This window comes from Chenopodium album, chromosome 23, assembly GCF_948465745.1.
Source record: "Chenopodium album chromosome 23, dcCheAlbu1.1, whole genome shotgun sequence".
Taxonomy (NCBI): domain Eukaryota; kingdom Viridiplantae; phylum Streptophyta; class Magnoliopsida; order Caryophyllales; family Amaranthaceae; genus Chenopodium; species Chenopodium album.
In genome coordinates this window covers 12,202,359-12,219,291 of record NC_137856.1, presented here as the reverse complement: position 1 = coordinate 12,219,291, position 16,933 = coordinate 12,202,359, and the positions used below count along the sequence as shown (strand labels likewise).

Below are 16,933 nucleotides of genomic sequence, written 5' to 3'. Positions count from 1 at the left end.
CTTGTCAAAGAAAAGTAAACCAAATCAGTATTCAAAACAAGAAAACCGAAATATTGTCTCATCAAAAAACTGGAAATTGTTCTAAATGTCATGATAAACTAATCAGAAAATAAAACTATGAAGCTAATTCTGGCCACTCAAACACTTCTAGTGCACCTTCAAGCTCCATTTCCTTGCTAGCTTCACTTGTTTGCAGTTCCTGCGCAACATCACAATGTCAAGCACTGCAACTTGGTATCACATACCTTAGTGAAAGTTAAAATGTTTATAGCATTGTACCTGAGGTTGATGCTCCATTCTTCTTCTTGAGGAAATCAAGGTATTTCTGACAATTGCATTTCCAATGCCCCTTCTTCTTGCAGTAAAATCATTCACTCTCACTTGCAGGCTTGGGTTTTGGATTCGCCTTAGGCTTTTCAGGAGCCTTGGCAACTTGCTTGCCCTTGCTCTTGGCACTAGCCTTTTACCCCTTCTTCTTAAACCCCTTTCACTTTTGGATCATAAAAACTTCCTTCTTAGGTTCCTTGGGGATTTGTTTCTCAGCACTAACCAGCATTGCATGCAATTGATTCATAGTCTTTGCATTGGCAGTCATGTTAAAATTCATGATAAACTGGTTGAAACTTTTTGGAAGTGAGTGGAGAATGATGTCTGTTGCCAAATCATCACTATATGGGTACCCCAGTTTCTCCATACTTTGAATTAGGCCGATCATTTTGAAAACATGATCATGAACTGTGGTACCCTTCTCCATCCTACAATCCAGAATCTCACGATGGAGCTCATACCTTTCAACTCTAGCCTGTTTCTTAAACAAAGCTTTGAGTTCTTCCATGATTGAGTAGGCATCCTGGTCCTCAAAACGCTTTTGAAGACTAGGTTCCATGGTAGCAATCATTAAGCAAGTAATAGGCATAGCTCTATCATGAGCTTCCTTGTGCTTCTTGATCTCTGCCACTGCAGGATTTTCTGGCAGAGGTCCTGGCAATGGGGTATCAATGACATCCTCCTTACCTTCAGATTTAAGAACAAGCCTTAGCATTCTTTCCTAATTGGAAAAGTTTTCCCCTGTCAACCTATCCTTCTCAAGGAATGGTCGCAAATTGTAAACGTTGCTGTCATTGTTAATACGGCTACCCATTTATGTCAAAATAAGGCGAAGTTTAATAAAATTAAAGTACCACAAAACGCATTCATTTGGTAACTTTAAAACACTTTATTCAATAATTAAATGATCCCAATTGAATTTTAAGTGATTCCAAGATCCTTTATTTGTGCAATAATTGACTAGACTGAGGCCCTACCATCAACCATTACATTTTCAAGGTGAGTAAACTCTTTACTGAGTACAACTCTTGTAACTCTTGGTTGAATAATTAACCATCACATGTTTAATTATTACCCTTAGCTTCAAGGTTCTAAACTGATCTTTAAGTAACCTTGTTGAGTATAACCAATTAAAAGTGTAGAACGTGATCTACCCCCACTTCCCCAAGATATAATATGATACTCTGCTGAGGCCGACCCATCATAAAAGATCGAAGGTTTCGTCGGGTTTTTAATTGGAAAAGCTGCCTCAATATTACTGGGATCTAGATTTATTATGTTGTGATTTATTTAGTGAACTCTAGCGCATCATCAATCAACATAAATAAAATCTTACATGCATAATCAACTAATGCAATAAAATAAAGCATGACATAGTATGGCCCCTTAGTCCTAAGAAAACTAGAATTGAAAAATGCTCCCACTTGAATCATCATGGATCTTTATCCACCTTGCTCCTTTGGGCCTTCACTTCATGTGCTTCTTTGGGCTAACACCATTTAAATAATTATTCTATTTACATTAAATAAAAGATATAAAAATACTTAACGGTACGCAGACCGTATTTAGATTACAAAATACATCACGATGCGCAGATCGTATTTAAGAATCTATGGGCCACACTAGTCTATATATAGCAACATAATATCATATATTATAAAAGTGCCATATAATAAATCACTCAACATGCTTGTCTAAACTACAACATCGAATGTTCATAATAAAGTCAACGCATTTCCTAAAATGTCTTATATTTTAATCATAATTAGATAATATCATATATTATTTTATGACGGTTCATAAAATATCATATATTTAATTTAGTCATGAAATAGAATCAAATCATATTTCAATCTAGAAAGATAAATCATATTTAATCTGCCATGATTATCCTAATAAATTTAGGAGATTCACTCCTAATTACTAGCCAATCAAATAATTTTAAAATCAATTATATCCTAATCTAATTATGGGATAATCACATTATTTAAATCAATAAATATCCTTTTGGAATATGCTCATAATGTCCTAATAAATCTTATCCAAAATTAACCACTTTAATTTAGGATAATTACCAATTTAACAATCTAAATATGGATAATATCAAATATAACAACTTTTGTAAGATTTGAATTTATCCTAAAATAAAAGATCTTATCCAAATAAAACCAATTTTTTCTTTGAAAATAAAAGATCATATTTTCAAAATATTTTAACTTATCCAAAATAAAACTGATTTTATCCCAAAATAATTCATAATTATCTTGAAATAATTTTTCAAAATAAGATTAATTTTTTTTTAAAAAAAAAACCGTGACTGCACGGTTGCTGGCCACCGTGGTTGGCTAGCCGTGGTGGCTGGCTGCTTCGCAGCAGCCACTACCGCAAGGCAGCAGCAAACAGCAGCAAAGACAGCCACGGCAGCAGCGTGCAACGCTTGCACAGCTGCTGCCTCAGCCACCAAGACCGCCGCCCTCCCCTTCCCCTCCCTCTCGGACTGCCACCTAGTCGGCAGCCGCCGTGGCTGCGCCACCCAGTCGCGGTTGCCGGCCAAAATAAATTTTTTTAATTTTATTTTAAATCTAATTAAAATAACACTTATCATAATTAAATTAAATCAGTCCAAAAATTAAATCATCATTCAATCTTAAAATTAGGGTTCATTATAAAATCAATCCCAATTTAATTCTAACTTTTAAAATTAAATTGATCATCATACATAAAACATTTTTATGCATAAATCAATCCGATTAAAATTATGAATGGTAAAATAAATCGAATTAAATCAAAATCAAGCACATAAATCATATTTTAGGGCTATAAATTTCGAAAAATTTGAAAAATAGGGTTAGAGGGTTCGAAATTTTTGAACAATTTTAGAGCATAATTCGGTCATCTTCATGGCTATTTGAGCATAATTAAATCGCATTTAATCGATTCCAAAAGTTTAATCACATTAAATATAATAATTGAACCATAATTAAATTAATTTCTCCATCTTAATTGATTATAAAATTAACGTGGACATCAAATAATCGTATTATTATGATCTAACGCGTTCATGCAAGAGGCTAACTAATACCACTGTAGGAGTTTATAGGTACTACGCAGCGGAAATAATATGAATCATATTCAATTAAGCACCTATCCCATGAATCACATGCATAACACACAAGACACATAATCATACCTTTGAAGCGTGAATTCCACAAAGCTATTCGATAGGCAAATCAGGGAGAGAATAGAGCCCCAAGTGTTGCTCCTCTACTTAGTCTACGAGATTCGAACGAGCCGTCCACCAATACTAGATTGGTCGAGTGATTGAGGAAAACCGCGATCACCACCTTTTCGGACAACCGACCACCGCACGAACCACCACGAGACACCACCATGCGTCGGGGAGGAGGAGAGAGCCGTGAGAGAGAGGAATATGAGAGGGGTTGGGTTTCGTGTTTGCTAATTCGGGTTTGATCAAAAGATTAGTAAATTGCTTACTTGCAAACCTAGGCACCTAGTCTATTTATAATCTCAGTATAATTAGACTAGGGCACGAAGCCCAAAAGCCTCTTAATTCCCTACATGGCCGGCCACCTAGAGTGATGAGGCCCATGATGGGCCTCGTCCTCTAATGCTCGATCTAACCCCTTTGTGTGACCGTATAGGATCCGTCCAATTGGGCTTTGGCCTATTTTACTAGTCCAAAGATCGTAAGTACTGATGGGAGGAGGAACGGTAGGTCGTTGGGCTACCACCCCACCCAATCAAACAATATTTATAACTCAACAAACCCCTATGGAAGTGTAGTGGTAAGTCGAGGTCGAACCCAAAGGAATGGAGGTTGAATGTATATTGCCTAGTGTCAAGCTACTCCGAAGTCAAGTGAGGGGTTTATGGTAGGAACTAAGACTAAGCTAAGCAATGCAAAAAGCTTGTACTAAATCAAATGTAAAGGCACTAGGGGAATGGATCCACATGCATCAACAATAAAGTTCAATCAATTTGGGAAGTCAACCAATCAAGTCAAGCAATGTGAGGGAAAACCGAAATTGCAACCAAAAGAGCACATCATGCTATTCTCCTAAAGGTTTAATTAGCGCCAACTACATCAAACACTAGCTAGGAAACATCACAAGATATCTCAATCGAGTAAATGTAAGCCACAAATCAATGGTCCGTATCAATGTGAACTCACAATGCAATCTAGCGTGAATAATAAGGGTGATCAAGCCTAATCAACCACACACATGCACAAAATCAATCAACCAATTTAATCACATTATCAACTCAATCAATTTCCCCAAATTAATCTCAATTCATCATCAATACATGCTTCACCACTACCCTAGCAATAAAACTACTCACAATCCATGAAAAACATCAAGATCAAAGCTAAACTAATCATCATACCCAAATTCATCAATTGAAATCAACAAATTCAATCCAAATCAATCAAACTATTAATCAACCAAATCAAACAACAATACTAATGAAATCAAACATTAAATTGCATTAAAGAGTAAAGAATCCTTACAAACTTGATAGAGATCAATTCAAATGTAGCAATCTTCAATCATCAATCATCAAACCCACATTTTCTCTCTCTAAAAAGCTAAGAACTAGTGTTTTTCTCTCTCTAAGATCTAATCTAATCTAATTCTAACTAATGAAGATCTAATTCTCTCTAAAAATGGAAGGAAATAACTATATATACAAAGGGGAAGCTAGGATTGACGTCCAAAAATAGACCCACGCCGGTGCGGGCGCTCGGAGGAGAGAGAGAAGCGCGCACGGGACACACCCAGAAAGGTGCGCCCGCACGCACCCCATGTGCGGCCGCACACGATATATGTGCGGCCGCACACTCCCCGAGTGCGCCCGCACAAAACTACCAGCCTCCTTTCTTCTTCTTCGTCCTAGCTCATGTGGTGCACACATCCTTGATGATGGTGATGGAGGACAAGGTAGGCAGCAACTTTTCTTGGAATTTTGGATAAACACAAGGCATGAAAAGTGCCCAACCAAGGTCTTGAAGCATGCTCTTCGGATCCCCCTTGACTTGAAACTCTTTGCACAAGCATAAGACATCAAAATCCATGAAAAACCATGGAAAGGAAGCTCGGGAATTCTTGGACAAACGATCATAACCTACAAATAAAAGAGAAAAGGCAAATAAAAGGGAAAAACAACAAATAAACTATAAAATGCACAAAAATAGAGAAACTAACTATGAAAAGCATAAAATGAAGAAATTAAGAATAAAACTAAGGAAAACTAAAGAAAATAGTAATAAAATGAAATGAAATTCATCCAAAAAGAGATAAAATGAGTGCCATAAATGTCACTCATCAAATTCTCCCAAGCTAAAATTTTGCTCGTCCTCGAGCAAAACAAAGCAAGAAAGATCAAGGATGAAAAATTTATTGAAAATGAAAAAGAAAGACTCAAGATAAGAATATACACTAAGACTCACTGTCGTAGGAATCACGGTTGCTTTTAGCTACAACAAGCCCTTTAAACCCCAAAGTCGCCTATGAGGACGAGTGAGGTCTCGTAAGGGTATCCTAAGAGTTTGACCCCTAACTCTCCACCAAACATCAATTAGGCAAACCATGAAAATAAAAGAAAAGAAAATGAAAACAAACCTTTGCGAAATGAACTCACATAAAGACTATAATGCAAATGAATGAAAATCTTTCTCAAGTAGTTAAGGTATGCACTTTTCAAGATATCTAAGGTTGATTGAAACATAGGGTATGCTAGGCATAGGAACTAGACATCACAATCCACGTTCATCCCAAACAATCTTACCGCGTTCTCCCCACTAGTCTCAAATCTCCCCTTAGTGAGTATCCCAATGATTCCTCGAAGGAACCGGAAAAAGAATTTTATTTAGGCTACTCGACAATCTCGACTATGCATCCCCTTTCCTTAGGCAATGACCCATGATGCCCTCCCCCGAATAGTGACTCAACTATCTAGGTCGAAAGGTCTTTCCCCAAGGTTGTAACGTAAGGCATAAAGGCTGAAGGTAGGCTAAAATTTAAAATTTGGTGATTTTCCTAAAAGGTGAAGCAAAAGGGTGATCAATCCTTAACACCACAATCAAGAAATTACCAAACAAAAACAACACCCCCAAAGCTTACTTGAAGCTATACTCACAAAGAAATATATACAAAAAGCGTACACGCTTGTCCCCCAAGCTAAAATGAAGCATTGTCCTCAATGCTTAGAAGGAGAAAAGAATACATCAAAATATTTTTGAATTTTTCACTTTTTCAATTTTTTTTTTGTTATTTTTTTTTATTATTTGAATTTGCAATGTCCTTGCCTTTTGCTTAATTCGGACGGTTTTTTCTATTATGCAACTTATTAGTCCATGCCTTTTATGAAGTAGGACGGCTTTTTCTCAAACATTTGCCATTATTCACAAAGAAAATGATATCACAAACTTGCATTCATAAAAACCAAAACTCCAACTCATCTACCACAAACTCCATTTCAAATGATCATTTTGCTTCACAAAAACCAAGAAAAGAAAGAAAATGAAACTAAAGGTTAAAGAACTAAAAATGTGGCTTGAAAAGAAGGGAAAAGGCTCAAATGGTTGCAAGAAGGCAAATGTAAACCCAAAAATAAAGAAAATACAAAATATAACAAAAAAGAAAAATACCACCCCGAAAAATGTGCCTTTGTCCTTCCTAGATAGTTCGGTCTCGGGATTGAGAATCATACATCAAGCTTTATTAGATTAGGTTTGCATAGTCAAGGATCCACGCCGCTCATACAAAGAATGTTGAAGGCTAGAAAAACAAGTAACCTCACAAGGATGTAGCAAAAACTCACTAATGGTGTCAAATTGACTATAGGGAGCAACTACCAAGCATGCCACAAACAAGTAGAATCCGGCTTCATGATCCTCCTAGTTCAAACCAACTACCCTAGCATACACCTATCCTAGAGTCAACCAAACATAGTCTCAAACCGTGCATACCTTTACCACCTAGGAAGAAAATCATGCAAAAGACAAGTCCAATGTACAAAGTTCATTTCAAAAGAAAAATGAAAAATAAGGCCTTAAAATCATACCACAAATAAAAAGAAAAACAAAAGAAAATAAAAGAAAAGGAAGAAATAAAAGAAAATAAAAGAAAAGAAATGGAGACATAGAAAAGGAAAATAGGAGAAATAATATGAAATGGACTAGAAAGCAAGTTAAACACATAAGAATCCCAATCGACAAACAAGTGATCGATCGACATCATCGTCATCGATCCCAAACACATTACGTGTTAACAAGCATCCATCCTCGAACCATTCAACTTCCCCTAAACTATTCCTATTCTATGCAACCAAGAAAAATAAAGAGAAAAATAAGAAAGATCTCACCGGGCTTCAAGCTTATCAAAAATTAACGAAGCAAGTAGAAACCACCTCGTTGCATTCCATATCCAAAAGCTTCTTCAAGAAACCAAGTGAGAAAAGAAAAATAAAAGAAACTATAAACAAAGAAAATGGTTAGTAACTTCAAAACAAAGAAAAGAAAACAACAAATAAAAGAAAACTAAACTAAGCAAAAAGTATATACAACTAAGGGAAAATAAAAGCTAAACTAATAAAGAATAAAAAGAATAAAAGAAAGGAAACTAAGAAAACAAGAAAGACTAAACTAATTAAAGAAAATGGAGTGATTTTTGTGAAGAATTGAAAGATTTTTAATGGGGAATGGTGAGTTTGAGGTGCGCACGAGTGAGGAGGGTTTGAGAGGGAGTGTGTGAGGTAGGAGATGAAGAAATAAGGGGAATGAAAGAAAGAAGAAGGAAGAGGAATTAAAAGGAACACGGAGCAGGGATGTACGGCCGCACAAGGCTGGTATGCGCCCGCACACGCAGCATGTGCGCCCGCACACTGCCCGACTTCTCCCTTTCTCTTTTTTTTTTCTTTTCTTTGATAGTTACTGCCTATTTGGGTGCGCACATGAATCATGATGGTGATGAGGAACACCATAGGCAGTAGCTAAAAACATTTTTAAAGAGCTCAAAGATAAAGATTCATGTGCTCACCACAAAAACTCACTAAGTATCAATTTCCTCCACCCTTTAAAACATGAATTTCCTATCTTACCTCTCTAAAATTCTTACCCCTTTTACCTCAAATTTCGATCGGAATCGAACTCAATCATGATAAGTGCCACAAACACCTTCCATTCACCATGCATTCTTGAAGAAATCCAATCCCACAAAATTCATCCTAAAAATCCAAACAAGTAGAAAAGTGAAAGAAAAGAAAAGGTAATAAAAGAAACAAAAACAAGAAAACTCAAAAATCAAAAAGAAAAGTTAGAATTTCCGGGTTGCCTCCCGGGGAGCGCTTGCTTAAGGTCCTAAGCTCGACCCTTCCTCCAAATCATGGAGGGTCAAAGAACACCACCTTCTTCAAGGTAGTAGAAAGAGCAAATTTCTCTTCAACTTCTAGCAACTTCTCGTTGTTGCTTGATGAGATTTCATACAAAGACCTTTCAAATGCAAGCTTTTCTTTCCTCAACTTCTTTCTCTTTCTCTTTTTCTTAGAAGCTCGTGCTCTTTTCTTTGCCTTGTTTTTCTTTGTAAATGGTTCTTCACCATCTAAACTCATAGAAACATCACCTTCATCTTGAGGATAGAGTTCAAACCAATGTGGAATGTCAACTTCCTCCTCGTCCATAAGCTTGGGAATCATCACTTTATCTTCACTAACCTTCTTGCAATCACAACTCAAAAGCACATCATCATAATTCTCAAGAAAATCGTTATGTGAAGAATCAATAATGCATACATCATCAATAGGGCGAGGGGAATTAACACACATAATTCCTTTTACAAAAGACAAAGACTCATGTGTTGGTTTCAAATCAAAACTCTCCTCATTCTTACCAATTCTCAAGGTAATATGACCTCTCTTAACATCAATCAAGGCTCCCGAGGTGGCTAAGAAAGGTCTTCCTAAGATGATAGGAATATGGTCATCTTCCGCAATCTCAAGCACAATGAAATCAACGGGAATGGTGAAATTCTCCTATCTTGAGAGGAACATCCTCAACTCTCTGATTTGGAAACTTAATAGACCGATCGGCCAATTGAAGGGTCATGTTGGATGGAAGGAGTTCACCTAGCTTAAGTTTCTTAAAAACGGAATAAGGCATGATACTAACACTAGCACCAAGATCACAAAGAGCATTTTGAGACAATTTTCCTTTGATTTTGCAAGGTACGGAGAAATTTTCGGGAACCTTCAACTTTTGGGGTAGGTCATTTTGAATAAAGGCACTAAAGCACTCCCCTAGATTCACCGGTTCCACCAAATTGCAATCTCTCTTACCGCTCAAAAGTTCCTTAAGAAACTTAGCATAGTTTGGCATTTGTTCTACAACATCGATAAAGGGAAGAGTAAGATGAAGTTGCTTAAGCATGTCGATGAATTTCCCAAATTGCTCATCCAATTTATGCCTATTGTGCTTTTGGGGGTAAGGAAGTCTAGGTTTGTAAACCTCATCTTGCTTCCGCTCTTTCTCCTTAGGCTTATCATTGGAATCCTCGCTCATCTTGCTAGGCTCTTCATTCTTATTCTCTTCACTCAAATCATTCTCCTTTTCACTCTCCTTACTCTTCCTAGGAGCACTCTCTTTAAGGACCTTACTACTCCTAGTGGTCATAGCACACATCGGTTCCCTAGAATCAACTTCTTGTGAAGGTAAAGGAAATGGACTAGCACAATCTTTCAAAGGGTTGGCTAGTTGAACAATTCGGTTCTCAAGCATCTTTCCATGAGTAAATAGGACCTCAAACATTTTATTACAAGACAATGTGAATTCATTCAACATCTTAGATTGATCCATCATGAAATTTTCTAGCCTATTCAATTGGGATTGTTGAGTAAAGAAATCATCACCTTGGCTTTGAATCTTTGGAGTAAGTTGGGGTGGGGTATCTCTTTGAACATCATTTTGAAAATCTCCCCTACCTTGATTACTCCAATTACCCTTACCATGATTTTGGCCGGAATTTTGATTATGGTTACCATAACCTTGGTTATGATCCCCATATTCTTGGGCATGGCTTTGATCATTACAACAAAAGTTATTATGGTTACCACAAAATTCTTGGGTCACACGGTTACCATAACCACTCTTTTGGTTGTAATTATCATAGCTCCCATGATTATGATAATTCCTATTCCCAACAATCTTTTGAGCATTAAATCTTGGTCCAAAATCATTATTATCATCACAATTCACATGCACATTCTCATATCCATCATATCTGATCTATCACAAGGAACAATGGGGCAATTAGAAGCATCATGATCATTCTTTCCACACATATCACAAACTAAACATTCTCTAATCATGCAACAAGAAGCAAAAAGAGGGTTAGAGTAGGAAGATGTACCTCTCCCCCTAAATTGGGAGGGAAGACTAGAAGCTTGTGAAGGACTCTCGAGCTTGTTCTTGAGAGAATTCACCTCCTGTCCTAACTCCGAGACCATTGTGGACAATTTGTTGATGACATAAGATTGATCGGTTGAGCAACTTGTGCTTGCCGATTCCCTCTCTACATCATGCTAATCCATGTAATTCCTTACCACATCGTCTATTACATCCACAACCTCTTCTTCCGTCTTGTTCATGATTAGCCCTCCGGCTCCAGCATCTAGGCTTGATCTACCTTGAAAGCTCAAACCACTATAGAAGATTTGGATCACTTGGTATGTTGGAATTCCGTGGTGAGGACATTCCCTTTGGTAGTCCTTGTACCTCTCCCATGCTTCATAGAGATTCTCTCTAGGCAATTCTTTGAAACTTTGGATTAAGGCTCTAGCCTCCGCCGTCTTCTTTGGTGGGTAGAACCGGGACAAGAAAGCTTTTGTGACATCATCCCATGTTCTCAAGGAATTGGGCTTCACTTCTTTGTCTAGCCATTCCAAAGATCTTCCTATGAGAGAGAAGGGGAACAACTTGAGGCGGATAAACTCTTGAGAAACTCCATTGACATAGATAGTGTTGCAATATTTTTCAAACTCTTTAAGATGGTTCAATGGGCTCTCATTCTTAGCCCCACTATATTGTCTCCTCTCAATTAGGGTGATCATTGCCGGCCTAATTTCAAAATCGTTTGCCGGTGTTGTAGGTGGAGCTATGCCGCTCTCGAACCTATATGCACCGGGCACTCCCAATTCTTTCAAGGAAACTCTTGGTTGTTCTCCCATGACTTTCTCTTGTTCAATCTCTTCTTCACTTGAGAAACTATAATCCAATGTCTTGTTTGCTACTCTCCTCCCTGAGAAAGTTATTTCAATCTCCGGATCAAAGGGAACAGTTGAACGATCTCGGGACCTATGCATACAAAACTCAAAGAAAATATAAGTAGCACGGCTACAAGTGTAGCCTAAAGTGTAAAATCTTTTTGTATTTTGCAAATAAAGTGGAATAGACTCAACAACAACATGCACTCAAAGCACCATTCCCCAGCAATGGCGCCATTTTGATGGGAGGAGGAACGCTAGGTCGTTGGGCTACCACCCCACCCAATCAAACAATATTTCTAACTCAACAAACCCCTATGTAAGTGTAGTGGTAAGTCGAGGTCGAACCCAAATGAATGGAGGTTGAATGTATATTGCCTAGTGTCAAGCTACTCCGAAGTCAAGTGAGGGGTTTATGGTAGGAACTAAGACTAAGCTAAGCAATGCAAAAAGCTTGTACTAAATCAAATGTAAAGGCACTAGGGGAATGGATCCACATGCATCAACAATAAAGTTCAATCAATTTGGGAAGTCAACCAATCAAGTCAAGCAATGTGAGGGAAAACTGAAATTGCAACCAAAAGAGCACATCATGCTATTCTCCTAGAGGTCTAATTAGCGTCAACTACGCTAAACACTACCTAGGAAACGTCACAAGGCACCTCAATCGTGAAATTGCAAGTTACTAATCAATGGTCCGTATCATAGCAAGCTTACAATGCAATCTAGTGCAACAATTAAAGATGGCCAAGCTTCAATCAATTACACACATGCACATGAATTATCAACCAAATTTAATCATATCATCAACTCCATCAATTATCCCCAAATTACTCTAATCCATCACTCAAACATGCTTCACCATTTCCCTACGTAGAAAACTACTCACTAGCCATGGAAATCATCAAGATCAAAGCTAAACTAATCATCATACCCAAATTCATCAATTGAAATCAACAAATTCAATCCCAAACAATCAAAATATTAATCAACCAAATCAAACAACAATACTAATGAAATCAAACATTAAATTGCATTAAAGAGTAAAGAATCCTTACAAACTTGATAGAGATCAATTCAAATGTAGAAATCTTCAATCATCAATCATCAAACCCACATTTTCTCTCTCTAAAAAGCTAAGAACTAGTGTTTTTCTCTCTCTAAGATCTAATCTAATCTAATTCTAACTAATGAAGATCTAATTCTCTCTAAAAATGGAAGGAAATAACTATATATACAAAGGGGAAGCTAGGATTGACGTCCAAAAATAGACCCACGCCGGTACGGGCGCTCGGAGGAGAGAGAGAAGCGCGCACGGGACACACCCAGAAAGGTGCGCCCGCACGCACCCCATGTGCGGCCGCACACGACATATGTGCGGCCGCACACTCCCCGAGTGCGCCCGCACAAAACTGGCAGCCTCCTTTCTTCTTCTTCGTCCTAGCTCATGTGGTGCACACATCCTAGATGATGGTGATGGAGGACAAGGTAGGCAACAACTTTTCTTGGAATTTTGGATAAACACAAGGCATGAAAAGTGCCCAACCAAGGTCTTGAAGCATGCTATTCGGATCCCCCTTGACTTGAAACTCTTTGCACAAGCATAAGACATCAAAATCCATGAAAAACCATGGAAAGGAAGCTCGGGAATTCTTGGACAATCGATCATAACCTACAAATAAAAATGCAAATAAAAGGGAAAAACAACAAATAAACTATAAAATGCACAAAAATAGAGAAACTAACTATGAAAAGCATAAAATGAAGAAATTAAGAATAAAACTAAGGAAAACTAAAGAAAAGAGTAATAAAATGAAATGAAATTCATCCAAAAAGAGATCAAATGAGTGCCATAAATGTCACTCATCAAGTACCTCTAGCTATAACAAAACGACGACCCAAATGTCCGGACTTAATTATCTCCATAATTTGATCCAATTTTATATCTAGTAACTGCACACGACGAAGACATAACTCCTTCATTAATAACATTATTTTATATGTAATTATGTTTGAAAAATAAGAATTACCTAATATGAAAGGTATAATATATATCAAATAAAAAAAATATGGAAGATATATGATAACCAAACATGGAAATAATATCTTAGGTGATATAAAACCATATTGGAGGGAAAATTTTTAACCATGTCACTTCTGGTCTCCGTTTTAGTATATAGTTATTGATTGATTGGAGAAAGTAATATGGAGGTAGTGAGGTAGGGGAAGAATAAAAAAATTGTAAAAAGCAAAAGTAGTTGAGAGAATTGGAGGAGGAAAAATATAAAATTAATAAAATACTATGTAGGACTTATGTTGGGACCAGTAGGTGAGAAATGAATAAAATATTGTAAAAACTTTCCAAATAAGGAAATGGAGTAAGTATTTAAAAACGGTCGAAAAAGAAAAGTGGAGCAAATGTTTAAGAATGGAGGGAGTATTAATTTTCTTGTATTATTATTTCCAACAATATACGAAGTATAATTTTAACGTATTCGTAAAATATGAAATTATTATTATCACCTGCTAAACTCAACTGAAAGACCATATATCAATCATACGGGTGATGAGGCGGGTGGATTGGACGTAAAGCTCCATCCAATCGGTTTTCATTCCTAAACTGATCGAATCAACATAATACAGAGTATGAGTTTTGAATTACTCGTAAGTAAAGGATTTAAAAACCTACCCGATCAACCCGACACGAAAAAAATTAAAGGGTTTTTCTACATTTTTTTTTGAGGGAAAAAGGGTTTTTCTACATGGTACCCCTGAGTTATTGGGTTACTACATTGTACCCATCTAAATCCAAAGTTCTACAAGGTGCCCTTGAGTTTTTGGGTTTTTCTACATGGTACCCTTGAGTTGTAAAATAAATGACTCTAACTTAATTTGCCTCAAACTGACACCTTCTAGGAAGACCTTTGTCTTCCTAAATCGAAGGGTGGAATGGGGTTTAGAGATCTAAAGTGCTTCAATTTGGCTCTTCTCGCTAAACAAGGATGGAGGTTATGTGCTGACAATAACAAAATGTTCCAACAAATCCTCAAAGCAAAGTAATTTAAATACTCTGATTTTTGTGGTGCTTCAAGAGGCTTTGATCCGAGCTACACTTGGAGAAGTATTTAGGGGGCAAAATCGTTACTCCTTGAGGGATTGAAATGGAGAGTGGGTAATGGTTCCTCAATCAAGGTTTGGGAAGAGGAATGGTTAGGTGGGAAAGACTCAAGCTCTATTCCGACTCCGCAATTACAGTGTGATATTGATTTACGATTGAGTGAACTCATTGATTTTGAGAACGTGTGTTGGAATTTGGAGATGGTGGCTGCCACATTTTGTGAGTAGGACTGCCTTATGGTTCTTGATATTCCTCTGCCAAGTGTATGGGTTGAGGATAGGAGGTATTGGTGGCCATCGAAGTCTGGGATTTTTTCTGTGAAATCTGCTTATTGTTTAGGCAGATTGGGCAAGATAAGTTTGTGGGAATTGCTATATGGTGAAAGTGAGAATCAGCTCTAGCGTGAGGTCTGGGATTTGAAGGGACCCCCAAAGCTATGCCACTTTGTATGAAGGGCGTGTAAATGGTCCCTTGGAGTGATGGAGATGTTGCATTTTTGTCATATACAAACCTCTAGCAGATGCTCAATATGTGGCGCAGAGAGTGAGTCAATAATCCATGCTTTGTTTCGTTGTACACATGCTGCGAGTATATGGCAGCAGAGTACCTTTATTGAGCTGCTAAATGATGCTCCAATGTCCTCTTTTCAAGAGTTATTCTACTGGGTTTCGAGCAAATTAGATAAGGCACAGTTGAGAGTCGTCTTGTGTCTTGCGTGGGCAGGGTGGTGCTGTAGAAACAAAGCAACATTTGGCGATGCGAATGAAATTAATGGGGTGATGATTGCTGCAAGCTTTGTCAAAATGTGTGAGGATTATTGTGTATATAATGCTAGAGTGGGTGGGGGTGTGATTGTTCCTATCTCTTTCTCTCGTGCAAGCTGAAGTCCGCCACATTCCTCCTATGTCAAGGTAAATACAGATGCTTTTGTGCTTAGTTAGGGAGGTGTTTGTTTAGGTGCTGCTGTGAGGGACGAAAGGGGCACAACTCTGATGGTGGCAACGAAAAAACCTCCTGCAGATGGTCCTCAGAGGTGGCAGAAGCTGCTGCGGCGTTCTATGGGGTTCAGCTTGTGAGCAGATTCAGGTTTGCAAATGTGATCCTTGAAGGCGATTCAATGAATGTGGTTCGTGCTATTAGAGACAAACAAGAGGGAACGGCTCCTATTTTTCATTTCTACGAGGATATAGGTAGAATGAGGAATGGTTTTACTAGTTTTGATTGTGTTCATGTTAGACGGGCGGGGAATACCGTAGCTCATTTAGTTGCTAGAACGAAGGGATATGGGTACTAGTAATGAATGTATTTGTTTGGATCCTATCCCCCAAAGTGTTCAAACTTTGGCGGCCCTTCATTTAATAAATTGATTCCACGGTAATTTCACTAGATTTATATTAGACTAGATTGAGTCCCGTGCCATGCACGGTAATTTCACTACATTCAATTAAATTTTTTTAAATAAAAATAGCATGGACAAATACAATTATAACATATTTTGTATACTATATTTTATTCTAATTTTGCATAGTGAAATAAAAATTTGGAAAAAAAAATAGTGAAAATCAATTAGACCAATCAATATATTAAACTACATCTTAGCCCAATAGCCCATTTGAGTGTTTAAAAAATTCAATGATAAATGAGTATCATTTTTTTTTAACAAAATATGCATTTTAAAATTATATATCTATTAACTATTACTTGAACAGAAAATTGCTGACATCATCCTCTCCTCAAATTGTATACGTGTCGTTCTCTCATTAAAAAAGTTCCCGCCTAATGCACTTATAATGTCATATTATTTTTGGTTTTTATTTAGGAATTGTTTTTTTATTTTTTTATTTTTTTTGAAGTAAGGAATTGGTTATTTTTAATCATTTTATTTGAAATAAATAATTAATTTTTTTGGTTGGAATAAATAATATTGATAATGAGCTAGAACATTTTATGTAACTATGACGTTTTTTTAAAAAAAAAAATTAAGGTTTTATTGTTATTTATGTGTGTGTAAACTAAGGATTGTACAAGCAACCTAGCTATGAATTCATGTAATAATATGGATGTTTGTTATACAAAAATGAACTAATGTTGTTGTTACATTACATGTTCCATTGTTTCGCAGTATTTCTGAGGTGCTTCAATTTATTTATTATTTTTTTATATTTCATCGCTTCAATTTATTTAAGTTACATGTAATTTTAATTTGTATTT

The 16,933-nt window shown here is 36.9% G+C and overlaps 1 protein-coding gene and 1 pseudogene across 1 annotated transcript; both read left to right on the top strand.

Moving 5' to 3' along the window:
- The first annotated feature begins 11,077 nt into the window (after nucleotides 1–11,077).
- Nucleotides 11,078–11,176, top strand: LOC145609858 (small nucleolar RNA R71; annotated as a pseudogene).
- Nucleotides 11,177–15,201: 4,025 nt separating this feature from the next.
- Nucleotides 15,202–16,016, top strand: LOC145607043 (uncharacterized). Its single transcript, XM_081662826.1, has 2 exons — nucleotides 15,202–15,543; nucleotides 15,660–16,016. Exons 1-2 carry the CDS (start codon nucleotides 15,202–15,204, stop codon nucleotides 16,014–16,016), a joined length of 699 nt encoding a protein of 232 aa, XP_081518952.1.
- The last annotated feature ends 917 nt before the right edge of the window (nucleotides 16,017–16,933 follow it).